The 26410-nt window shown below is 48.2% G+C and overlaps 2 protein-coding genes across 5 annotated transcripts in view; one reads left to right on the plus strand and one right to left on the minus strand.

Moving 5' to 3' along the window:
* The window catches only part of Plekha2 (pleckstrin homology domain containing A2), a 58526-nt gene extending 45518 nt beyond the window's left edge, over positions 1-13008 (minus strand). The window contains exon 1 of one of the 4 annotated variants that reach the window (XM_021657378.2): positions 12870-13008. The gene's annotated coding sequence lies outside the window, so the exon portion shown is untranslated. Of the gene's footprint in view, positions 1-3145; positions 3227-12309; positions 12455-12484; positions 12599-12869 lie in introns of those variants that run through there. The other 3 variants (XM_021657379.2, XM_021657380.2, XM_021657381.2) reach the window with 3 other exon arrangements.
* Positions 2336-25783, plus strand: LOC132653575 (uncharacterized). Its single transcript, XM_060381356.1, has 5 exons — positions 2336-2432; positions 5476-5521; positions 9330-9423; positions 12398-13052; positions 22376-25783. The coding sequence occupies exons 1-5, from the start codon at positions 2336-2338 to the stop codon at positions 22399-22401; spliced, it is 918 nt and encodes a 305-aa protein (XP_060237339.1). The 3' UTR covers positions 22402-25783.
* The last annotated feature ends 627 nt before the right edge of the window (positions 25784-26410 follow it).

The raw sequence follows: 26410 nt of genomic DNA on the forward strand, positions 1-26410 counted from the left end.
TTCTAGTGAAGGAAAAAGACCTGAAAAATTCCCTGATCGTGGACTTCTGGCCTCCAGATGGTAAGGAAATTAATTTCCACTGCTTAAGCTCTCAGGCTGTGGTACTTTGCCATGACAACCTGAGCTCACTCATACAGCTACCAAATGCCTACAGATTTGATCTAGCACATCAGCAAGATGCATTCCTTCGTGCTGCTCACATCTTGGGGGGGTGGGGAGGAGGACTAATGAGGAAGAGGATGAAGCAGGCTTTATCTCAGGACCAAATAAGCATCCCCTGGCTTGACTCATTTCAGTTCCCTGCTGGCAATGAACAGAAAGTAGCAAGGAAGAGCAAGTCCCAATCCCTGGGCACCTTCCCTGACTCCAAAGCAAGGCCTCTGGCAATGTGAAAATAGTTACATGTCCTGGCTACATCATATCTCCAGAATGCACTCTAAGAGCCTACAGGAAAGGAAGGGTTAGAGTCCCAAAGCCCCCAGAGGAGAGAAACGGCCAAGGCACCTGGCCTAGACTCTCACACTATGAGGAATTAGGATGGAAACCACATTGCCGTCAGACTTCCAAAGCCAGATAACATCCAACCAGTGAGCCCTGACTCACTTCAACAGAGCCAGAATCACAGTGACCCAGCCACCGAGGCCCCGCAGCCAAGCAAAAGTGTGAGGTGGCTGACGAAGGCGCCCTCTGACCCAGCACTGACTCAGAGAAACTACTACCCTAGCTTTCCAAGCCCAGAGGGGACAAGTCCCAGGAAGCAAGGGGACACATTTCCAGGTCAGGCTTCCTCTAAGAGTGACGGCTGGTGGGGTGGAGTGTTCTCTCCCACTCCAATGAGCCTGCAGCACTGAGAGGGTACACCAAGAAACCAGTGCTACATATATGTGCGCATGCGCATACACACCAATACCAGTGAACCCTATGGTTCACTGTGCAGGCATATGCTGGCTGAATTCCCGAGTGGGACAGAGCTTCAGACAACCAGAGATCTTACGGTAGGGATTGGAAGGATAAAGTAGACACCAAGATAGAGCAATCCAGCAGAGCTAAAAAGGAAGTAGAAGCGGAGGTGAGAAAGGGATCTCAAGTAGGAAGAGGAGGCTTTGAAAAGGAAGCTGTGTGGCAGAAGTGAGGACCGTGGAGGGGTGGAGGAGGGGTGTCCGGCACACAGTGACCTCACCTACTTTAGGAGCGTTACCCGGCTCTGGTCTCGATGGGGAGCAAGTCAGAGTTCAGAGAAATGAAAAGGTCAAGTGCTAGGAGATGTTTTCAGGAGTCGCGCTAGCACACATTGGGTCAGGGGTAGAAGGCCAGAGAGGCTGTGATGGCTGGGAAAATACGCGGCCTGTTCAAGGAGCCTTGAGTAGAAAGGCAAAGCCACGGAGCATGGAAAGGTACAGAGCCCTCAGGTGAGGACAGGGAGGACACTAATCCGCACGCCCCCCCCCCAAAAAAAAAAAAAAACAACTAGGCAAGTTCCCTAGAGGCCAACATAGCTCCTGAAGCAGAAACTCCAGAGGCCACAGGGCCTTGGCTATTCCAGTGGAATCTCTAACCACTCCCATCTGAAACAGGGTCTTACTGCGAATCCCTGGCTCGCCCAAGCTGGCCCCTAGTTCTTGGTGATCTTCCTGCCTCAGCCTCCCTAGTGCTGGGCTTACATGCCTATTCCACCATGCCTAGATATCCAGTGTAACCTCGACTAGAACACACACACAGTTACCCTGAAGAACAAAGCTGGCTGGCTCAGGGCCAGCGGGCATCGCAGTGTCTGAGAATGTTGGCTTCAGAAGTTCCCCTTTTCGGCCTGCAGGATTTGCCAGTGCCAGCCTCTCCCTCGAGATGGAGGCTGGAGAAGGGCTTCTTCCTCCACAACTCTTCTCTGGTCGGGGGGGGAATGCCTGTATGCATGGATCCACAGTATGGGACTCCTGGGAGCCAGAAGGAATGATCTGAAGCAGAACCCTACACACAACATCCAGACTGAACTCTGTGTGTGTGTGTGTGTGTGTGTGTGTGTGTGCGCGCGCGCGCCCCAGGAGGCCTAAGGCAGCTGAGTCACACAGCTCATCCAGACTGTGGGAGGGAGGCAGGGGATCCACGGTGCAGAAATGGCACAGTATGGAAACGCTCCCCTTGTTCATCAACACTGTCTTTAATGGCTTCAGAACATTAAATGCATTGGTTACAGTGTGATCACTTCTCAAGCACTAAACAACTAAGTCTAGAGCCAGCCTTTGGCTATCATAAATAATACCAAAACTTCGCGTTTTATGCATTCTTCTTTGAAGTGGAAGAGTGTACGTTAAAGACAGTAATACCGGGAATAGAGAAAATGGTCGTGGTTAAGCTGCTGCGGCTCTTGCTTTCCAACACAGACATGGCAGTTCACAACTGTCCGGGCACCATGTACCTCATGATGCATCATACATGTGGGCAAAACACACTTTAGTACACATAGAGTAAAAGCAAATAAGTTTTTTTTTTTAAGGGTAATGTGATTAGAACGTAGACTATGCAATTACTTATCACTATTGAAACCTATTATAAAATTACTGTCTGAAAATACTTGTTGCAATTAATTCTTACTGTCATTAGACTTTTTTTTTTTTTTTTAAGACAGTCTTACTGTGTAGCCTTCGCTGAGCTGGAATTCACTATGAAAACCTCTTCCTGCCTCTGCTGGGGCTGAAATCCTACACAACCATCACTGGCTCTGAAGTTCTCGCTACTTGAAAAAATGCTCCGAATCTGACGGGTTTGAGAATTTGAGAATGCTCAAATTTCTTTCTTATTTCATGTGCTTTAAACTTTTGACCAGCCCCCCCCCCCCCCCCGCCAACCACCTCCCCCTCAGACCCCACCCATCCGCCGGTCTCAGCTCCAGAGCAGCAGGCCTTCCTAAGAGGAAGTTTCGTGATGATCCAGATGTCCTGGATAAAATTTAAGTTGTAAGCATTGCCATGAATGAAAATAAGTTATATATCTCATTAGGATAAGATGTGGCTCATGCTGGGAGGCAGAAGCAGGCAGATCTCTGGGAGTTCGAGGCCAGCCTCGTTTATGTAGTGAGTTCCAGTCGAGTCAGAGCTACAGAGTGAGACCCTGAATTTAAACTTAGAGAAAGTGAGTTGCCTGAGGTTACCTAATAAACAGCAGCAGGAAGCGCGCTAAATCAACCGGAACTCGCGACCAGGGTTTGCTAGGCGAGGAGAAACACTCGTGATAGTCCATGGCTGCCCATTTCATCCTGTAATGAGAGGCCCTCAGAGGTCCCTACCCCAAAAGAGTTCTTTGACCACTCGATACGCAAACCCAGAAATTTCTAACTTTATTGGGCCTGTAGCTACAACAAGAGCCTGAAGAAAGTAGGCCACACCCCGTGTGGGAGACAGAAACACCAGGAAGGCTAAAATATAAACAGAAGCCTCAGCTCCAAACAAGTGCCATTCCTTTGGGTGGGTGAGGGGTGGAGAGGGTCCTAGGATTCTTAGACTCCTGGGATCTTTCTGAAAAGCAGTTTGGCAGTATGTAACATGATAGCTAAAAATGTTCCTGCCCTTTGACCTAGTACTTCTAGTTTTGGGATTCTATCCAAATAAACAGATGGAAGTAGAAAGCTGAAAGCTGCAAACTTATAAAGGCAACGTAAAAAAGTTGAAAATGACCCAACTAGCCTAATGATCAAGTAATAATTCACTTTGGAGTGTCTTTCTCAAATGCTCTCTACCTCAATTTTTGAGACAGGGTCTCTCCCTGAAGCTGGATCTCATCATTTCAGCTAGGGTAGCTGATCATGGAAAAGCTGGGATCTGCCTGTCTACACACACACACACACACACACACACACACACAGTGCTGGGATTACAGACACACACCTCTACACTGGCTATTTATAAGGGTATTCAGGGTCTGAATTCACACTTGCACAGCAAGCTCCTGGGCCATCTCCCCAGCCCTGTTTTCAACTAATTTCTAATGAACTTTAGAAACCTACTATATCAAGTTTTTCAAAGATATTAAATGTTGTATAATATGACCTCAATTGTGTCATTTTTATTCCTATATGCAGGTTTTTTAAAGGTCAGGTTTATAGTCACCAAAATATTAAGTTATTATCCACACTAGAGGAATCCTGTATGTATCTGCCTACATTTTCCGAAGTAAATATGTACTAGTTTATTTACAGAGGAGAAAGTTAGGTGATTCCCTGAACACTCCCATGAGCAGGACTTGAGTTTCTCAATTCTCTGTAGTCAATAACACAGCCTCTGCTATAATGCAGCTCTCTTGCAGCTTTTTGGTGTTTCATGGACTCTAGTCTAACAAATCAGTATCTCAATCACCCAAAGCCAGACATCAGCTCTAAGGGTTGCTCTCTCCCTCTACCCTTCTTGAGTTTCTGGTTTCCTACTGCCAGAGACTCTTAGAGGTTCATCCTACCCCTGCTGGTTTATTCTTTAGTTTTCCTAAGAGGGTCAACATATTTGGTTCTAAGCAAACACTAAGGCCTACAACTTTGCCTCAATATCTGTGACTGCTCTGCTGAAGAAAGGAGCTGGAAAGCCTCGTAAGAGGCCTTAAGGAAGTCAGGTATGTGACAGCTCACAACCACAGTCCCAGAACTTGAGGAGCTGAGACAGGAGGATTGCCGTGGGGTCCAGACCAAACAGGGCTTGACTCAAAGCATGGAAAAGCCTCCTTTAGGACAGCTGGGGAGACAGCTTGGACAGCATAGACCTTATGTTATAGTGCAGGCATACGGAGCTGCGTTCAGTCTCCTAAAGCTGAAATGCTGGGTGTGAGCGTCCAGTCCCGGCAACAGTGAAGAGGTGCAGGCAGGTCCCTGAGGTTCCCTTACCATCTAACCTCATTAGTGAGCTCCAGTGAGAAACCCAGCCTCAAAACAGAAGGTGGAGCTGGGGAGGGGTCTCCGAGGGTAAAGCGCTTGCTCTGTAGGCATGAGGCCCGAACTTTGCAGCCCGGCACCCACACAGACCTTGTGGAAGTTCCCACCCATCGGGAACCCAAGCACTGGAGACCCAAGCTTGGGGACAGACAAGCATATATTAGGGACTTGCTGGCTGGCCAGGGTAGCTGAAAAAAAAAAAAAAAAAAAAAAAGGTAGAGAACAATAGAAGGAGAAACCCATTGTGACTTCTGGCACCCAGACAAACATGCAAGTAACAAGTAACACATAAAAAGGAACACACCCCACAAACAACAAAACAAATAGAAAGCCAAGATGGATGGTTCCTGAGAAAGAGCATGCAGGTTAACCTCTGATCTATACATACACCCATGAGACACACACACACACACACACACACAGCACACATATATGCAGCACACATCCACGCTACACACACCCACTCACTTGGGACATGGGGTGGGGGTGGTAAGTGGGTAAGGTTGAGGGGATGCTTACTGGGCACCAGTACTCCTCCACCTAAAAATCTCCCTGGCCCTTTCCAGGGTGTAACAAGGAAAGCGACCGTTCTCCTGGTGGCCTGTGGTTATGGTGAGACCCAGCTGCAAACCTGGGCGTGGCGGTGCTCACTCATAATCACAACTCCGATGAAGTGGAGACAGACAGGAGAATGCCACACGCTCACTGGCGGTTAGCTGAGCTCACTTGGAGAAGTTCCAGGCCAGTGAGAGACACTGTCTCCAACACAAGAGGGAAGGCACCTGAAGACTGTTGGTGCCTAAGTCCTCTCACCTCCACACATGCATTCACATACATGCATCTACACACCACACATATATTACAATAATAATTATGATATAATAATAATAATAATAATAATAATACAATAAAATAAATGGCCACCCCAGACACAGTGCATACCTATCACCCAGTACTGGGAGGAGGAGTTTGGAAGACCAAGGTCATCCTCAGTTATATAGTAAGTTTGAGGCCAGCCTGTGCTACATGAGACCATGTCTCAAAAAACCAAAAAGACAATAAAATAAAAAATTAACTAGGGGTGATTGTGCACACCTGGAGTCTTCTCGACTAGGGAGATTGAGGCTTGAAATGCAGGAGTTTGGGGCCATCCTGGCTAGCTTACGAACAAACAAACAAAATTCAAAATCAAATAAACAGGGGCTGGAGAGGTTACTCAGCGGTTTAGAACACCTGCTTCTCTTACAAAGGATTCGGTTACAAGCACTGACATGCTGTGGTGGTTTGAATAGGAATGGCCCCCACAGACTCATGTGTTTAGATGCTTGGCCCACAGGGAATGGCACTCTTAGGAGGCGTGGCCTTGTTGCAGGAAGTGTGTCACTGTGGGGGCAAGCTTTGAGCAAAAGAAGATTGTGTGCCAGTGTGGTATACAATCTCCTTCTGCTGCCTGAGGATTAATATGAAGAACTCTCAGCTCCTTCCCCAGCACCATGTCTGCCTGTGTGCTGTCACGCTTCCCATCATGATGATATGGAGTAAACCTCTGAAATGATAACCCAGGCCCCAGTTAAATGTTTTCTTTATAGGAGTTGCCATGGTCATGGGTGTCTTTTCAGGGCAATAGCAACCCTAACTGAGACATATAGCCCATCCATAACCCAAGTCCCAGGGAATCCCACACACACACACACATATGGGGTACATACGTACACACAAGCAAAACATTCATACACGTAAATAAATAAATCGAAAAATGCATCATTAAATAATTAGCTGAACAAGTAAAAGAAAAGAGGAACATGCAATTCAATGCTTTAAATAAAATCTTATAGAGAGCTAGAGACGTTGCTCAGTTGGCAGAGTGCTTGCCTAGCCTGCCACCCTACCAGCACAGGAACTGGGCACGGTGGAGCATACCTGTAATCCCAGCACCCAGGAGGTGGAGTCAGAAAGATCAGAAATTCAAGGTCACGCTTGACTATACATTGAGTTTGAGGCGCAGCCTGGGCTACATGAGACATTGTCTCAAAAGAAACAAAAACTGTCAAGTTATTAGACCATGCAAGCTGCAGTTTGGGGCCAGGACTAAAATAAGTTTCCTAAAATACACACACACACACACACACACACACACACACACACACACACACACGGGGGTTGGGGGGAAAGTGTGTGTTTAAAATTAACTTCCCTATGACAGGGGGATGATGCCTCTCTCAGATACCCATGTAGCAAATTAAAAAAAAAAAGAGGTGTGAGTTACCTCTTTGAGTTGTTGGCCAATAAGGTCCCATAGGCCCTTAAACATTACAGGCCATTGCCAACGCTCTTTGTTATCCTCTAGAACTTGATGGTTCAACCCTATTGCCAAAAATACGGTGTTCTTGAGTCACAGAATATGGACTCAAGAACCTGAAAGCTTCATCTTTACTGGCTTTTTTGGCTTTGTAGTGCCAAAAAGTTTTATTTATGCTAGAAGAGGAGAAAGTATTTGCCAGTCTTACCCAGCTGTGAACACTACTAACTACAATAATGACTGACCTGGTAAGATGCCCCACTACTGCAACAGTGGCATGAACGCTATGGGAGTAACCATAACTTTCTGATTGGATTTAAAACTTGTTCCACAAGACAGAACTCATGCCTGATACCCTTGCCTTGGCCAAAACCTCATGACTGGTTAGGTCATAGGCCCTAATTCTGCTAAATGGACACAGTATTAAACTATTCCCCTCCCAAGTTCTTGTCTTTATACCCATAGGTTAGTGTATCTCTTGACTGACATCAGAGAAGCTTCTTTTTGCAGTAGCGATTAATACAGAGACCCACAACTGTTCAACATGCAAAGAATAAGAGATTAGAGTGCTCAGCTCTAAATGGAACATCTCTATCATAGCCTTCTCCCCAAGGCTCAGGGATTGTCATGGAAGTAGGACAGAAAAAAACTCAGAACCAGCAGACATTTGCCTTGAAACATCACTCGTTGGACATGGCAATACTACTATACACATGAGCTCACAGGGGCTGTGGGTGCATGCACAAGACCTGCACAAGAGCCAGCCAACTAAAATCCCAGCACTGACAGGGGATGGCTTACAAAGTCCCACCCCTAACTGAGAAGCTACTGATGACTTCTAGGGGAGAGAGAGTAACTTTTCTTCAGGAATTCAGCCCGTGAAAGGTCAACCCACGCCCCAGTAGAGGGCTCTACATTCATGCACGTGCAGCCCTACGTGGATTCAGCACGTGTAGGCGGGGAGGGGGGTTGTAATGAAGGTAGGGGTGGATGGGACGGAATCAAAGGGAGGGGAACAGGGAACAGAGAATGGATGTGATCGAAATGCATGCATGCATAAAATTCTCAAAAATGAGGAGGAAAAGGAGAAAGAGGAGGAAAAGAAAGTTGTGGTTTGGGCCAGAGTGTAGCTCAGTTGTAGAATGATGGCCTGGCATGTTCACAATCCCCCCTCCCCCATAAAAAGAGAGAAAATGCTGGCATTTACCTATACCAGCTCTTTGATTCTTGAGGTAGTTAATGTGGTTTGTAATATGAGAGATTCATTTGCTGAAGTGTGTGAGGTGAGTAGAATAGAGAAAGGGTAGCAATGAAAACCATGTCTTCATCATTGTCCACCTTACAAAATAAACCTACAAAATAATACACTATAATACCAGTTCAAAAGCAGTTTATTTGGGGCTAGAGAGACGGCTCAGCAGTTAAGAGTGCTTGCTGCACTTTCAGAAGACCAGAGTTTGATTCTCAGCACCAATATGGGGTAGCTCACAACCATCTGTAACTCCAGCTACAGGGGATCAACACCTCTCCTGCCCTCTTTGGGCTTGTACATGCATGAGCGCAAATGCACACACACACACACACACACACACACAATTAGAAAATTTTTAGTAAGAAAATATTTTTAAGATTCTTTTTTGTTCCTATTTCAAGATTTTTCTTTCATGTTAGTCCGTGTGGATAAGACAGAAACTTTCTAGAATTAAGACTTAGTGTAAGTCAAGATGGTGCTTCTGGGTTTGCCCCCGCCCCCCCCCCCCGGGCCCTCCAAGAGCAAAAGATGGAGAAACAGACCCAGCAACAGGGCGAGAAGACACCGACACCAACCCGAATCTGCTAAACTCATAAGAGAAGAAAGCACATAGGAAATGACATCAGAGGTCTCAGACAGGACCTCGGTGTGGAGGAGGTAGGAACAGCAGCAGGGTTCACGCCTACTCCACAAGCAGTGTGCCCACAGATCTGCAGAGTCTCAATAAGGCTAAGGGCCCTGGGAAAACGAGGGGCTCAGAGAGTGGCTGCTGCAGAGCTCATCCCCTAACCCGGCCAAAGAGCAGAGCCTGGGAAGTGGGGGGGGCACGAGTTCCCAGAATCCGGCTACTGTATCCTTGCATTTCGCAGCGGTCACAAGAGCAAATTCCAAACTGTGGATGGAGGAGGAATAACACTGAAGAGAAGGGAATGTACCGAGTCCAGCATCCCGGCGGAAGCCTGGGTGAGGAATGCAAACATCTTCAGGAATGGGGAGGTTCAGAATGAGCGCTGCCGCCGCCGCAGCTCTGACCGGGAGACAGCCTGAACTCCCCTAGATCCCAAGATCTGGGAGAGAGGAGGAAGACACATAGGCAGCAAGAAAATCTTGAAGAAAAAGAATACTGTAGGGAAGACAGAAGAAGGCAAAACAAAAACAAAAGAAAAAAGCAACAGGGCTATTTTAATCCTCCAGGACCTCTCTTCTCATCTGCATTGGGAGAAGATGCAGTTGGAGGACCGCAGGCAAGAAAGAAAGGCTCATCGGGTCACCTTCGCAGAAAGGTCATGGAGCAGGCAGGCAGCCACATCTGGGCTATAAATAGCAGGAAGAAGCTGAGCTCCACAGTGCTCAGGGCCTGAAAGCCCCCCCCTCCGCCCCCACTCAGGTGACGCCAAGCAACAGGCTCACTGTGGAGGCTTCCTCCTGGCAGCTGTCCGGGGGCTGCAAATGAGAAGGAAGTCCTTCTGCAAAGCCTACACCAAGGCCTAGGTGTGTCTGTTCAAACCCTGTCTCTAAATTTAGGGAAGGAAGAAGGGCTGGGTGTGGCAAAGAGATAAGCAGGTGACAGTAATCAAAGTGTAGTTTCAAACTTTTGAAGAAAAAAAAAAAAAAAAGAGCAGGCTGACTTCAGTTACCCATCCACAGGCCAAAGGAAGCTTTAGAAGGGTTTAGAGGGAGGAGAACCCGGGTCCAAGCACAGACAAACTGCTGAACTCTTCTGGACCGTTGCAGTACAGACACTTGCTCTGAGGAGTAAATAAATACTAAGTTGGAAATTCCTAACTGCTAAGCAGTAAATGTCAGGCAGGTGCTGCTGTTTAACCCTGTGCGTTAATAGAGACAGCATGTGTTTTGAGCTAGAGAGGTTCTGGGGAGTCAAGATTTGGGTCAAAGCCCTTCCAAACACAACCCCCGAAGGATGGTGCTTCTCTGTCTTAGTGGCCCCATCTTCCCATTCCGTCCTGTTCTCCCCCTCCCTTGGTGATGGGCTGCGCTGGTCAGGGCTGGGGTTTCTCTCTCCTCACAGGCTGTCACACTGCAATGTTTGTTCTGCTTCCTTCCTTTCCAAAGCCTAGCAGATTAGATTGCTGAGTCCTGTCCCGCTCACCAAGACAGACAAGAAAGTGAAAGTAAGGCTCCCCAAACTGTTCATGGTGGAGAGAACTCACAAGGAACAGCTCTGCACCCAGCCCAAAACCCCAGCAACCAAGCCCTTTGGGGGGGGGAAGGGAAGGCAGGGAGGAGAGGAAAGACAGCCTCCTTGCTTTCTGAGATCCACAAGCACGAGTGGTCTGTGTCAAGTTAAATCGGAGCCATCCAGCCCGCAAAAGGCACTGTGCACCTGTACCACGGCAGGACAGGACAGAGGGATGTTCCCATGGCCAAGCTCCTGCTGTTTTGTCTGACTAGTGCTCCAGCACTTTCTGCAAACTCCTGGGAGGAAGGCAGGACTGCTCTCCTGGGGTCTCACTGGACAGCTAATACTTGTCTCCCTCCCCCAACTCCCTCTGGGGCTGAAGCTGGGGAGAGCAGCTTGCAAGACAAGCTCTCCATCATGGCGGGCGGCACACTAAGCTGCCCCTTTCCCACATCTGCAAATTTGCTTCATCAGCAACCGACAACCAAACTCTGTGTGCTCAGGATTGATTTTCGTCCCCCAGTGAAACACCAAGCTGAACAGATACGCGGTCAGCTCGCTGTGATGACACGAGGGAGGTTACAGGCCCTACTTCCTTACACAGAAGAGAGAAGCAGCAAGCACCAACTTAAGGGAAGAGAAGCATTGGCCGTCATCCTCCTCCAAACAGCAGGCAGCTCCCAAATCAATCTCTGGAAAGTCAATAGCTATGAGAGTGGGCAAGGCTCCCACTGTCAGCCAGCTGAAACTCCACCGAGGTACCCCCATCTGTAAAAGGAAGCCGCACCAGTCCAGAGACAACAGCTAAAGAAACCTCTCGTGGCCCAGCTTCTGTTTGCTCTAGATGATAGCACTCATTCATTCGCTCAACAAACGTTACTTTTGCCTAGGACCCTGGCTTAGGCAGCACGTAAGGGAAGCTAAGATCCGCCACGCTTCTGATTATGCTTCAAAACCCTAAAACCAAAACAAAACCCTCCAACGCGAGGGGCTTCAGGTTGGTTGGTCTAGGCATTCCGCACAGCCAGGGTCCTCCACTAGTCTGACAGCTTCCTAAAGGTGGGCCCGAGCTGCTCGCCCACTGCTTACTCAGTACCTTACCCTCTTTATTACAAGTCACTAGATGCAACCGAGTTCAAGATAAAACTTCTGCCCTTCCAGAGTCTTTGGCTTAGCTGTTGCGGAAAGCGTTGTCCTCGCCCCCCGGCTCGGGCGGGGGGGGAGGTGGAGGACGCAGGCAACAAAGAAAGAAAGAAGGGGGCCGCTGATCAAAGACTTTCAGGACACTGGCATAATTTTGGAGCTTCAGCCCCAACTGCAGCGCTCCCAGGAGCCCCAGCTGGTTCGATCTCTCCCTGCTCCTCCGCTAGTATTTATTATTCTCCTCTAAATACCTCTTAATTGATTCCGAATGAGGACAGGAGTTAGGAACGGAAGATGCTCAAGAAGGAAGGAAGCCCTTAAGACGAAAGACTCAGGGCAGGGCTGCGCGGGGCAGAAGGTGAACAAGGCTGCCCGGCTCGTACCCTGATACTTTTTTCTTTTTCTTCCTACACGACCTAGTCCCATTCTTCCTTCCTTGATTTCTTTTCCTTTTACATTTTTAACTGCATTAGTCTCTGTGGCAGAGCAGAACAGGGAAGCGCGGACGCTGAAGAGGACAGAAAGCAAGCTTCCCCCTCGAAAGGGTTACCTAACCTGGCACCGACCTGCGTTTTCCACCAAGTCACCTCCAGTGCCAGGAATCCCAGAAGCCCGTGGCGGGACCAGACGAAAGGAGGAGTCTCCCTGGGGTAGCATTCTAGGCCCGCCAAGTTAAAAAAAAAAAAAAAAAAAAGGAGAAGGGAGAGGCTCCAGCACCCAACTCGTGCCCGAGGGACTTGCCTGGGACTTTCTCTGCGCTCCTCCCCTACCCGCTGCCCGGGCAGTCCTCGCGGCGCTACCACCCCAGCGTCTTCCCGCGGAGAAGTTTCGCCCGCTGCAAACGTGAGAAAACGCAGCTCGGCAGGACACCGCCCCCACACGCCCCGCCCCACAGCCCGACCCCTGGCGGTGGCGACCTTGGTCACCCCGGAGCGCCAGTGCACTGGAGGAAGGGCTAGCTTTGGGGCTTTCCTGGGTGCTAGGGAGGTCGCCCAAATCGGGCCACCTCCGGTCGCCGTCCACCGCCCGGACTGGCGCCACCAAGCCCACATGCCCCGGCTCCCCTCAGCCCCCCGGGGCTGCCGCGCCCAGGCCCTGGCACAGGGAGCCTCTCCGCCGGACTCACCGCGCTGTGCGCAACAGCAAGGGTCGCATCGGCTCCCAGGGTTCCGCGCCTCGGGGCTGAGGCTCCCCACTCGTCCTGCGGCGCACTTCTCCCCCCTAGCCTCAGCTGTCCTCCGCGGCCGACTCTCGACTCTTTTTTCCGGGTTAATTACGTTTCGCATTAAAGCAAAACCCAGCCCCGGATGTGAGTACAATGCTCCGCGGGCCTCCGGGGGAGGAGAGGGGTGCGGAGACCTCGCGGGGACAGCAGCGGGGTGGGGGTGGGGGGTGGGAGATGGCGGGGGGGTGGGGGCGATGATGTGGCCCGGCCGCAGCAGGTGTCCGCGCTGGGCTGCGTGGCCAGCGCTTCCTCAACCTACTGCTCCGTGGGGCGCAGCGGGCCCACCCCGCGGCCGCTCAGAGCGCGAGGGGGCGTTGGGTTTAGGGGTGGCGGGAGGAGCGCATCGCCCCAGCCGTCTGCGGTGCGCCCGGCTAGCCCAGCGCGCCGCCAGCGCTCTGGCCCAGCCTGCCCTGCCCTTCTCGGTGCGCAGAGAGCAGTGGGAAACCGAAGCCTGGATTCCATAGGTTTGGCCTAGGGTGGCCGGACACAACTCCTGCGCCCTCGCCCTGCAGCCACATAGCAACCCATAGGTACTAATCCTGTGCCGATGAGGAAACCGAGACTCCAAGACGTTAGGTAACCTGCTCTGGGTCCCCAGTCAGTAGAGGGCAGGTCTGTCCGGTCTGACGCAGGCCTCCCTCGTGGGGACATTGACATTTAAATGTAGGTAAAGCCAGGCGGACAGCATCCGAAACCTAAATATAGAGGATTCGCCCAGGGACTAAGCACCGAGAGGCGAGGTATCTAGGGGGTGTGGGTGTCGGCCCCGCGGGTTCAGGGAGTCCTCGGAGACTCCAGGCCTGGATTCGCGAGTGGGAAGCGCGGTGCAGGGCAAAGGCAGCCTGGGAGCCAAAGCTGGAGGCGGAGGGCCGCGGCCAGGTGAGCCGGCGGGAAGGCAGGACGGCCTGCGGCACACGCCCTGAAAGCTCCTGCGATGGAACCGCAGGCGCTTCCTCTTCTATTTTGATTGCCAAAGCGAAAATAAGCCGCCCAGTTCGCTCAGGTGTGAAAAGAAAGACGTTTGCCTCAGAACGTTTTGCTCTGAATGAGGAAGGAAAAGACACGAGGTGGGGGGCAGCCATTTCCCTTCAAATAAACATCAACGTCCATTAGGAGCGTTCGTGGAGGTCTGTTGCCCTGCCCTGGGCTTCAGGCAGCGTTTCTCCAAGCCTGCTCCTGTCCCATAGGCAGCTGGTGACCCGTGAACCCCCTCAGTGCCTCAGTTTCTACATCTGGGTCATAAAGGTGCTGTGCAAAAAAATTTTTTTAACGAGATGGTCATTTTTACCGTAAATCAGACCATAATTATGGGGTGGGGGGCAGAATTCGTCCTGGAAACCATCAACTCCAGCCGGATTCGCTAAATGAGTGCTGCCCGAAAATCCCGCTGGGACGCTAGTTTAGCAGCAGTGTGGAGCAGAGAGCATCAGATTTCATGGTATGGTTTCTATTAAAACCCATAAAACTGCCCCCGCGGGGCCTGCCTGACTCACCCAGTCACAGACCCACAAGTCATTTTCTGAGCACTACTGTCTTGGCTGCCTGGGAGGCAGAGAAGCCAAAGGCCTCCATTTGCTCCACCGATAAGGTGGGGAAACTGTACCCTTCCGGATGGCAGGAGGACTCGCCTTCGATCGTCTGGAGAGCCAGGAGAGCCACTGTGACAGGCAGAGATTCTGTGAACTTTGAGTCTGTCATCTCTGAGCCTAAGTACAGGGCAGCGCGGCTCTCCTCCCTGGGTGATGGCAAGAATGGCAGCTCAGGGAGGGTCATTAGCCCCATTACTGTCACCCTGTTAGTCCTGCGATCGCCAGTAGGGACTGGATGATCATTTCTGCACCGAATCCACTTCTATCACCCTGGCTTCCCCTACGCCTCAGAGGACCCCTCCTCCAACAAGCACCCTGGAGCGGGGCTTCAACTAGACTTGCTGTGTAGTCCGTCTGTCTCTCTCTCAAAAAAAAAAATGCATATGCTAGAAATCACACCATTTTAAAGTTTACATGTGGAAAAATTCAGTGGCAGGTTGTACACGTGACGCCACTGAACAGTAAGCTTTCACCCTCTTCTCCCAGCCTTGAGCAATCATCAATTTGCTTTCTCTCAAATCTACATATTTGGGACATTTCACCTGAAGGAAAACACACAACGGTGATGTTGTTGGTTATTAGTATTTATCATTGATTTATCTTTTAGTTAAGCAGTGTTTATTCCTAAACCAGCTATATCCCCAAATCACCACACAGACTAGTATGTATTTAGTTAACCTAGTGTGCACGCTGGGCAAATGATACTCCATCCTAAATCTCCAAGCTCGCATAGTTCCCTACCATTCAGATTTTACACGTTATACTTGCTTTTAGTCATATCTTAGGTCAGGTTCATTTCTCCTCATGGTTCCCAGTCCTCTCCCGCCAATCTCTGCTCCTTGACTCCTCCCATTTGCTTCCTTCTCCTCCCCTGCGGACAGGATGTCCCACCTTAAGCTCTCCGTTGCTCTTCGTTGGCTGGTTGAACAAATGGAAGCCTATTTACATAAACTTGAGACAGGTGATGCTTAGAATAGACATCACCGTGCACTGTCCGGATTGAAACCAGCTAGTGCGGTAGAGAAGTCAGCATTTGAATGAAGGAGGGTAAATTGTGTACATTCCACAGGAACATTATACCAACTCTGTGGCTTTTGTGCCCAGCTTTTGGCATTTCTTGATTAAACTCACTTTCAAGTATTTTCATTGTCTGACTTTAAGCATTGGCTTGGTCTCACTGCAATAAACCAACCATTGAGTCTTGCCTGTTGGGGAGGGACATCAAAGAAGACCCTTTTTACATAAACTGTTCCAGCCGCCTCACTGGACCAGAGCAACATAAAGCTCCAAGATTTGTTTAAGACCCGGCAGCCGGTTAGTGGTTTCAATTGGCTCCAGCATTCAGGGCTTAAACTACTCCTAGACTCTTACAATATAGAAACTTCCCCTGAAAAATGGGATTATCTCGTCAGGACCTTCGGAGTGTCAGCAGCCCAGTGTCTGACACAGCTATTTCGTTAGGAGCTTTCTATTTTCCGAGCCAATGGCTGGTGAGCTGGAGAAGCCAGTGACATTGAGTGGTGAGCCACTGTTCCCTCCAACAAACTGTGGTAGTCTCTGCCCTCCGAGGTTTTGAGCTGCAGGAAGGTTTTGAGCTACAGCTGGGGTCACTCGATGAGGCCAAAGTCGATTAATTGACTTGGTCCTCTTCAAATTAGTGAGTTCTGCCCAGAGATAAACTGCTTCAGGCAGAGGCTGGCAGGTCCCTGTGAGTTCGGGGCCTGCCTGGTCTACAAAATGAGTCTAGGACAGCAAAGGCTACACGAAGAAACCCTGTCTCAAAAAAAGCAGCTTTGGGACCACATTGTATACCTCTAAATTTTTTTCTAGGTAATTGTTACTTGTTTTAATAGCAGAGTGCAATAAAGTACTGCACCATCCAAGTGTAGGGTTACTCAAACTACTGTAACTCTGCTCAGCATTTGAGCCGATTTTTCTTCCCCATATACATTCCATTTTCTTCTTTTCTAGGCACTTACTGCTGATTGCTTTTTATGTAGTCCCCGGTTCAAGTCTAACAGTGACACTAAGTGCCAGGAACCATCATTTCCCTAATTTGTGTTGAAGAGATGTGCAAAGATGAAGCCTGGGCACAGTCCAGCAGCCCGGTACCAGTTTCTGGTCTTCTTCTGTTAGCTACACTGACATGTGATAGGCCTTACAAAAGGCTCTAGATCGAATGCAGTTTTAGTCATTATATCTCCATTTTGTCTACAAAACATGGTGAAGGCCATGTTCTAAGGGAAGTTATAGCTACATAAAGGCAAAGATATTTGCATATTCAAATGTGTCTATGTGCTTATTCACTGAAGCCCTGTTCACCATGGTGAGAACTGGGAATCATTTAGGGGGTAGGACAGGTCAACACAGGCACATGCATACATTCTTACACTATGCTGCAACCAAGGAAGAATATAGTTGGGTTGGGAGCATAATTCAATGGCGTGGCCCATGCTAACCAAGCATCAGGAAGGCCCAGGATTCAGTTCAGACGGACAGAGGAAGAGACAGAGAGAGGAAGGGGGGAGGTGGGGAGGGAGGGAAGAGAGAAAAAGAATCCTATTAAAAATTAAAAAAAAAACATTACAAAGCTGTAATATCTAATATAAAATACAAGTGTGAATGATTTATTCTGAATTCTTAATCACAGTTCTCTTCGGGCAAGCAGAGATGGTGGATTTCACCCCCCAGATATATATTTCTCAGTGTTTGGGATTGTGTGTGTCTGTATCTACACATATGTGAGTGTGTGTGAGTGTGTGTGTGTGTGTGTGTGTGTGTGTGTGTGTGTGCTTGCTAGTAGAGACCAGATGTTGCTAGAATATCTTGATCACTTTCTACTTTTCATTTACTCAGGCAGCGCGTCTTGCTGAAGCCTGAGTTTGCTGATTCAGCTAGTCTAAATAAACAAATTTTCCCTGGGAATCCCCTGTCTCTGCTTCCCAAGTGCCAGGTTCATGGGCAGGTCATGGTAGCCACCATGCTACCCAGCTCTTACGTGTGGGTACCAGAGATCCAAACTCTTGCACAGCAAATGCTCTAGCCCACATTTATTTTAATTTTTGCAAAAAAAAAAAAAAAAGTGTGTATTTAGTTATCAAGAGAATGGTTATTCTTTAAGCTTTAATAAATTTTGGGGCTGCAGAGATGGCTCACTGGTTAAAAGCACTGGCTATTTTTCCAGAGGACTCGGGTTCAATCCCAGCACCCACATGGCAGCTCACAGCTATCTATAACTCCAGTTCCAGAGGATCCAAAACTCTCACACAGACATATAGGCAGGCAAGACACTAACACATATACAATTTAAAAAAAAAAAAAAAAGAAAAGTTTAAAAGCAATTCAAAACTTCGGTGAGGGGGAAAATCACATTTCCATCCTCGGGAAGAGTTAACACAAAGGACAGAGGAGCACAAAGAGGTGGAGAGATGTGGGGGGAGGGGAGGACAAGCCAGCTGTGGAGAAGGAGGAGACAGGACCTTGAAGAGACCTTGCAGGGTGCCGTGGGCAAAGGTGGAAAGAGGGGGACTTGGGGTCAAAAGTGATCAAATGCAGGCTGAAGAGAGGGCTCAGTTGGTAAAGTGCTTGCAAGCCTGAGGACCCAAATTTGTAAAACTGGACCTGACTAACAGCTGTGTGCCTGTAATCCCAGCGCTGGGGATGCTGAGGCAGAAGGAGCCCCCAAGGCTTCCGGGCCATACAGACTAGCTGAATAAGTAAGCCAAGGGGGAAAAAGGGGGCAAAGTGATGGAGGAAGACACTTGACATGCACCTGTGACCTCCACACACAAACAGGAATGATCAAAGACAAATTATTTTTGTATATGCGGGGAGCACAGAGGATCAGCTCAGAGGACACGAGGGAGCAGGTTAGTTACTTTTATGGCTTTTGTGAGAAAACTCCTGACAAGAGCAACTTAAGGAAGCAAGGAAGAGGGCCTGGCTCACAGAGAGTATGGTGGTAGGAGAGTCACGGCAGCAGGGACTGGAGGAGGCGTCACACTGCACCCCAGGGCAAAGCTGAGAGGGGTGTGTTGTTTGCCGTCAGCTCTCTATTTTCTGTTCAGCCTGGGACCACAGCCTAAGGAATGGTACCACCCATAGTCAGACTTGGGTCTTTTCACCTCAACTAACCCAATCTAGAAAGTCCCTCACACACAGGCCCAGACATTTGTTTCCATGGTGACTCAAAATCCCATCTTTCGGACAAGGGCGCATCCTCACACAGGTGCAAGGAGGAGATCAGTGGAAACAGCAGGGGGACAGAGAGCCACAGAGTCCCAAAGTGTTGAGCCAAGGCTTCTGAAGTCATCGCTTCAGGCTTCTAGAGGCACGGAGGGTTCCTCAGCCAGGAAGGACACACTCAGAAAGAAACAGGAAACAGTCTCATAGCGGGTGATCCTCCGGAGCTGCAAGAGTTTGTCTCCCTGTCTGTCACTAAGTAACTGAACAGCCAAGGGACTGGTTACTTTCCTAGTGGTCACACTCTGGGCCCATTGCTAGGCACCAGGGGTCTCCTGGATGTCAGGGGCTGTGTGTACAGCTGGGAAGCAAAGCACTTACCCAGCATGCTCCAGGCCCTTTGTGCCGCTCCCTCCTCCCAGCCCCACAAAATAAATAAAAAAATCAGTGTTGTGCTTTTGCATTAATATCCTTGCATTCCACCTTAAAATTTTTCTACAAAGAGCCGGCTGTTTGCAAACACTTAGGAGATGGTGGATTGTTAATCTCATTTGACAGATGGAAGAATATGGTTTTTCTTCCCATTCGTTGAATGAAATTTTATTCTTTTGGACACACTCTTAGTATCTCCTTTTATGGTAGGCCACACACTATGTGCCCAGGTTCATGAAGATGAACTTGTAAGTAGGCTCAATTAATTTTTCGTATTTGTTTTTTTTAAGATTGTTTCCATAGAATAGGCTTTGATCATATCCGTTCCCCTCCCCCAACTCCTCCAAATTCCCATCCACCCATGCTCTTTCTCCCTTTCTCCCCCTCAAATAAAAATCAAAAACTGAAAATCAAAACAAACAAAACAATAGCAAAAAAAAAAAAAAAAAAAAAAAAAGCACACGCACATGCGAAGGGAACCATGAACTCTGTTTTGTGTTGCCCAGCTACTCCTGCCCTTGGAGGGTGGATATCCAATGTCACTTCACTGGAGAAACCGATTTTCCCAGCAGGTATCGATTGCAAATATTCTTGGTAAGGATGGGACTCGGTGTCCATTTCTGCTTCTCCATGCTAGGATCTGGTCTGAATCTCAGACTCACACAACCAGTCATAATCTGAGCCATCAGCTCTGAAGCCCAGGTCAGCAACCCCAGCCCAGTGGCCAGTACTGTCTTCTTACCTCAAATACTTGGAGACTTGAGAGCAGACAAAAAGGGGGGGGGGGGTTGGGAGTGGAAGAAACATAGGAAATTTCTGTTTATAACACAGGGGAGACTGCGGGAAAGAACAGGGACAAAGTCAGATGGAAGAAGATAAAACTTTTGTGAGCTCCTGGAAGTTTATGCCTAATATCAAATGTAAAATATAAACAGGACGCGTGTATATATACACACCCACATGTGCACACAGACACACACACACATCAGAATTATTTCCGACTAACAAAGTTTGGAAAACACGGCTATCCTGATAAATCTGACCCTAATCAAAACTTAACACTGAGCATTCGTTCTGTTCCAAAAAAAAAAACTAAGTCCTTTCCATTGATCCCTGCCTGCAGAGGGCCTTCCTTTCATGGCTCAGCTTGGTGCCTGCAGTGTGCTGCTAGGATCCCAAAGTCCCTGGTGTCCCTGACAGAGCTTCTGGGAGAAGCCAGGCCTTCTCCTTCACAGAGAGAACCCAAGTAGCTGCCTTACCCTCAGGCCTGTGACCACGTTTAGCACCGTATTTGAGGTGACCTTTCAGGCTCCGTTATACGTCACATATCACATCCTCAGCACTGAGACCACACGGGGAAGGGGGAGTATTAGTAAGTCCACGCGGAGGACACAGTCCACACTGTCAGTGAGAATCACCTTGGGCCCTCTTATCCCCGGGGATGCCTGGCCATCAACAAGGCAGGTGCCTGACGCCAACAGTTAGTACAATATAGACAGGGAGAAAAATCAGAAGGGGGTGGATACAGCGATATTTATGCCCTGAAGAAACTCCTCTAACATTTAACTCTCATTATGGGGTGGGAACAAATGGACCTTTAAGAACTGACCAGAGGACTTTGGTACCAAGTGGCTCAGCTGGGAAAAGCACTAACCACTGAGCTCCTGGGGCTGAGCTCCAGAACCCACGGTGGAAAAAGAGAAGCAATTCCCACAAGATACCCTCAGACTTCCACTTATTCACCCTGGCACCCATTCCCCTCCCCAGTCGAGAAATCAATGTAAAAATAGCGGACATTAAAAAAAATAGTGGACATTGTAGTATTAACAGAAAAGAACGGACAGGGCTGGGGGTCTGTACTCAGTCCTGGATTCGCTTCATTGTAGGACCAGTGGACATGGGCTATTTTGTGAGTCTGGAAGCCTGCATCTTATATGGAGTCCTCTTGGCCCCACATGCTCTGCCTGGAGTTGAACACAAAGGTCTCCATCAGCTCTAAGAACCAGGAACAAACCTTTACTCACTGATTACTCAGCCTAGTGTATCCATTTATAGCAACAGGAAACAGACTAAAACAGCACAAGGTATACAGACTAAAAGTCCAAAGGACACCAGGCACCCGCCTTTAATCCCAGCACTCAGGAGGCAGAGGCAGGGGTATCTCAGAGAGTCCCAGGCCAGCCAGGCCTACATAGCAAGATCCTGTTCAAAAGAAATAATAAAAACAAGATGCAAAGTACTAACACTTGCCCAAGAGTCTGCTCTCCTCTAAGTCTTTGGGTATTCGGGAGAGAGGTGCTTAATAAACATTCAATTTGTAAGGAATTACCTAAAAATGCTGATGTCAGTTATCTGGGTGATAGATTTAATGGCCAGTTTTGTTTTTTTTTTAATCTCTGTATTGGGGGTAGTTTTCTAAGTTTTCCTTAATAAGCATAATTTTTTTCTGTAAGATTTCAAAATACTCATTTACTTACTTATTTATAGATTTTGTGTATGAGGGTTTTTGCTTACATGGATGTAAGTGCTCCATGTCAATGACATGCCCTAGGAGGTCAGAAGACGGCATCACATCGTCTGGAACTGGAGTTAGAGATAGTTGTGAGCTTTAAGGTGGGTGCTGAGAACCGAACCTGTGTCCTCTGCAAGAGCTGCAAGCACTTTACCACTGAGCCGCGTCTCCTGTTCCACATGCATTCTTTTATGGTTGGGAGGGAAATGTGAATCTTTAAAGTAATTCTTACTGGGAAAGTACATTAAGGGTCTCACAGTTGCTTTGTGGTTAAGACAAGAATAACACACAAGCAGCTGTGTCCCCCACTTTAAAATACTTACCAATATATAGATCCGCTTACTCAAACCCCCCTTCGATTTGACTGGAGGGACAGCCCAGTCGTAGGGTGCTTGCCTAGCACATGGGACCCAGAGTTCACTCCCCAAATATGGAACACACATAAAAAAAGAAAAAAAAAAGCCACTTTTGTTAAAATTCCACTGGAAACAATACACAAGACCTAAATCTCATCCTGAATTCTGGTTCTTAAGGAAACTCAGGTGAACTGCCAGGGACTTGGGAATTTTTCCTTTAATTTGTATCCTATCTTGTATAATGGCTCCGCACAAAACTGTATTAAAATTAAGTATGGTGTGTGTGACTGGAGAATTAAGCCAAATCCAACTTAACTTCTTCCTCTAACAATTCAGCACTCAGAAGACTAGATCTAGGCTGACGCCTAAGGCCCAGCTCTGAGGACACTGCAATGGGATACCCAGCAACATGCACCTTCATCCTTGATCTTGTCATCATCCTGGTTTCCAGAGATAACACAGCGCTGTAGGCACCCTAATGACATCAGAGCCCAGGTCAGAAAAGGGCCTCTGGGTTGTCAAACTGCATGGCTCCCGACTCTAACTGAAGCAGGGAAAGTACTGAGTGAAGATGGAGGACAAAAGGGATGGGTGAGACCTGATGACTGCAGCCCACTCACCTCGTGGTCCATAAATGGATCTGCTGACAGTAGCGCAGGAGAGAGAAAGGCTGCCTCGTGTCCCCGACTGTATGTGCTCCAGACAACGTCCTACACTCCTGGGGCGGACTTCGGACAGGAGTCTGGCTGGACGGTGCGGGTAGCGCCATTGCTGTCATCTCAAGGGTTTACGTGGTTTTCCTGGTGGGAAAGGGGCCCTCCGGGTGGCAGAATCAGCCCCAAGGTGATGAAAGCAGATCTCTCGATTGGCTCGTGCCATTTATTTTATAGCCTTTAAATGTTATGGTGTGTGCTATTGTGTACCTTAATTTAGGACGATGATGATGTACCTGCAATTCGTTACCTTAATAACATACTTTATTAGTGTTCGTAGAAAAGATATAAACAAGAATTGTGTGTTAAGGAAAATGATTAAATGAAAAACAGTGCGCCAAGTTGAGACATCCCATGTATGAGACTGACTGAGGGTGACTAAAATGAAGAAAGGCCACCACACCACATGCTGGTGAGAGCGCATGCTACTGGAAATACAGATGCCCCACAGACACCTCTAGGGAACAACTGGGCACACACTGAGCACAATAGCAGTTGCCTGTCATTCCAGCATTCGGGAAACTGAGGCAGGAAGATTGCAAATTTGAGGCCAACCCAAGCTTCACGTCTAGAGTCTGACTAAAAAAAAAACAAAAACAAAAGAAACATAATGGAGTTAGTTGTGCCAGCCCTTCCAAAAGAAAAAGAAAAAGAAAAAGGGTTCTATGGCACTAATATATTCCAACCTTGGTTCCTGCTTGCATTCTAATCTTATTATATTTGTTTCTAATACAGACAAAGTCCACCTCAAAACTGAGATGTTAAAATGGAAGGGCTGCTGGGGAGATGGCTTAGTGGTTGAGCACACAGACTGTTCTTGCAGAGAGTTGGATCTGGTTCCCAGAACCCCTGTGAGGGCTGGCAACTACCTGTAACTCCAGCTTCAGGGGATTTGATACTCTATTCTGGCCTCTTTGAGCACTGCATACATGTGGTATGTGCGTGTATGCAGGCAGACAAAATAATCATACACATAACAAAGGAAGAAAGATAGAAAGGAAGATAGAAAGAAAGGAAGGAAGGAAAGAAGAAAGGAAGGAAGAAAGAAAATGTCTTTTTAAAAATTTAAAAGAAAAAGAAAAAAGAAAATGAAGCCTGGCAGCAATGTAGATATCCTAGAAATATTTTTCAGTCTCTCAGTCAGACTATCAGACTACTGAACCAACAAACCCCAAGGAAATGGGAATTTCTCCAGGAATATTATACCCCAAGAAGGAAAAGTACCAGCCAAGGGGGGAACCTGTCTCCCAGAAAGAGACCTAAAGATCTAACAACTTGCCAGGCCACCTTCCAGAATGAGACTGAGGCCCAGACAAGGATGAGTCAAGAGTGGGCGGAGCCGCGCCTTGACCCTTCCTTTAAACTGTAATCTCAGTTCAGGACCAGAAGACTTCCTAGGGATGAGGGATCTGCTGCGTCTCTTTGGCCCTCTTCGTAATATAGCCACATTGAATAAACTTTTTTCTTTTTTTCTACTATTAACAAAATAAACAAACAGACATGTAGACCAGGTGTGGCGATACTCCTAGTACTTGGTGGGGTGGAAATTGGAAAGATTGTGCCCCTGAAGGTAGTGTGAGCTATCTTTAAAAAATAAAAATAAATAAACAAGTAACTATGACAGTCATACTATGGGCATTATCATAGAGAATTTAAGGGTTAAGGTTACACGTGAATTTGCAGCAGCTTTGTTCTTAATAACCCCCAAATAGAAACTACAGAGGGTGGGGTACACGCATGCCACAGAATATTACAGCTGAACTATTTTCTTCAAGGAGCGAGTTATCAGTATACATAAGGATGTGACGAACATTCAGCTAATGATGCCGAGGAGGAGGGAAACATTAGAAACTCCTGTGTTCTGGGATTCCGTTGACACATTTTGCAATGGCGAAGGCAAGTAGTAGTTACCGCAGGTCTTGTAAGCTGGGGCTGTGGGATGGGGAGATTCCCGCTGATGATTTGTGCCGCGTTCTGCGTCTCTGCTGCAACCGTACCGTCATGCTCGTGGGTGAACAGGCGGGAGCCGAGAGGCAAGATGCCCTTGGAGGCCAGGGCCATCAGCCTTTTCAAGCTGCCTCTTGTGGATACTGAGAGTGGACCTCGGGTTCTCTGCAAGAGCCGCAAGTGCTCCTAACCACTGAACCATCTCTGCGTGTGTGCCCACCCCTGTGCCCCACCCTCACCCCAAAGACACTTTCCCGGAAAGTCACTGCGTCACGACGCGCGCGCGGCAGAGTTGGCGCCATCGCTTCTGTGGCTATTACAGAGCTGCTGTGGCTCTCCCTGTACTCAGAAATGACAAGGAAGTGTGGAAAAGAACTAGCGACTGCACCGTGCTGGGAGCTCCGAACCGAGCAGTGGCTCCTGGGATTTACCGGTCTTGAAGTGCTCCCACGGTGGGGCGGGGGGGCCGGTTTTTATTCTTGCTTTCTCCAGCCTCAGTTACCGCCACGACTCTGCAACTGCCAAGCAGCTCAGAGCAGGCAAGCTTCACGATGAGGAGGACTAGGAAGGTCCCCAGATCGCAGGTGCGCCGGTGCCTGCTGCCAAAGGCTGTCCAGGCCAGAGCTAGGAGAGTCCGGTGTTGTTAAGCAGTTGCTGGAAAGAGGCTGGATTAAAACGTTACAACATCTCCCCCCCCAAACGCCAGCGCGCCGTGCGGGCCTTCACGCTTCTTCCGTTGGCACCACTGTTTGAAAGGGAGAAATTCAGCATCCTCAGGGGGTGAACCCTAGAGATTGTGAAAAGTCAAGTGTATCCATTAGCTTCGGAGCTTGGGCCAATTTGACAGCATCGTTCGTTTCCCTAACATGAGCAAGCAGTTCTTTGACAGTCACGAATGTGAAATTATTCCCTTCCCAGCAGCTCACTACATTTTCATCCCACTTGCCCGAAATAGCTTATCCAAATGTCAGGTATTTTTATGTTTGAACGCTATTATTGATTGCCGTATCATATTTTCTGAAATTGAAAAAAAAATTAAAAATAAAGCATATGTAAGTTGGCTTTACTAAGAATTTTAAAAATATCCTGCGTCCAGAAGGTTCTCGCAGTGGTGGAACTTTTTTTTTTTAAATTAACTCATCATTACAGTTATGATAGCTGATTGACTGATCATTACTGAGCAGGGAATCAAACCCCAGACTCTGTGACCAGACCTCTCCATTGAGCTACACCACGGCTGATTGTTATACATGAAACAGTAAAACGGTATTGGAAAGTTAGTCTCCTATTACAATGTTTCAGATACAAGCGTTTATATTTACATAAACACATATAGGCAAAGACTGCCCTTGTCTACCAGTCGCTATTACTCACTGCAAGGTCAATCAGACTTGAGCTGGTCTGATTGGCACATGCCTGTCATCCCCAGTATTTGAGAGGCAGAGTGAGCCTGCTGAGTAGCGAGACTGCCTCCTCATCTGCTCCCAAACACACGTATAAAAGGCACGTCTGAGCCTCAATTCCATATCCTCATTTCTCCTCAGAGGGTAAATTCCGATAAACCTGAGGAATACTGATAGCCAGGATTGCCTAGAACAGGAAGACAGAAACAACCAGCCAAAAAGCCAAAGCAATCTGCGGCCATGGAAGATAGCTACGGCATCCTCGGAGGGTGGCTGCAGTGTCTGTTTGGCTATAGCAGCTGAAGATG

Source organism: Meriones unguiculatus, chromosome 4 (genome assembly GCF_030254825.1).
Source record: "Meriones unguiculatus strain TT.TT164.6M chromosome 4, Bangor_MerUng_6.1, whole genome shotgun sequence".
NCBI lineage: Eukaryota > Metazoa > Chordata > Mammalia > Rodentia > Muridae > Meriones > Meriones unguiculatus.

Coding starts and splice junctions, on each gene's coding strand:
- LOC132653575 (XM_060381356.1), top strand. CDS start 2,336: ATGGTCGTGGTTAAGCTGCTGCGGCTCTTGCTTTCCAACACAGACATG. Junction 5,522..9,329: donor CCTGGTGGCCTGTGGTTATG/GTGAGACCCAGC, acceptor TGCATTTCGCAG/CGGTCACAAGAGCAAATTCC. Junction 13,053..22,375: donor AGCAAAACCCAGCCCCGGAT/GTGAGTACAATG, acceptor CTAACAATTCAG/CACTCAGAAGACTAGATCTA.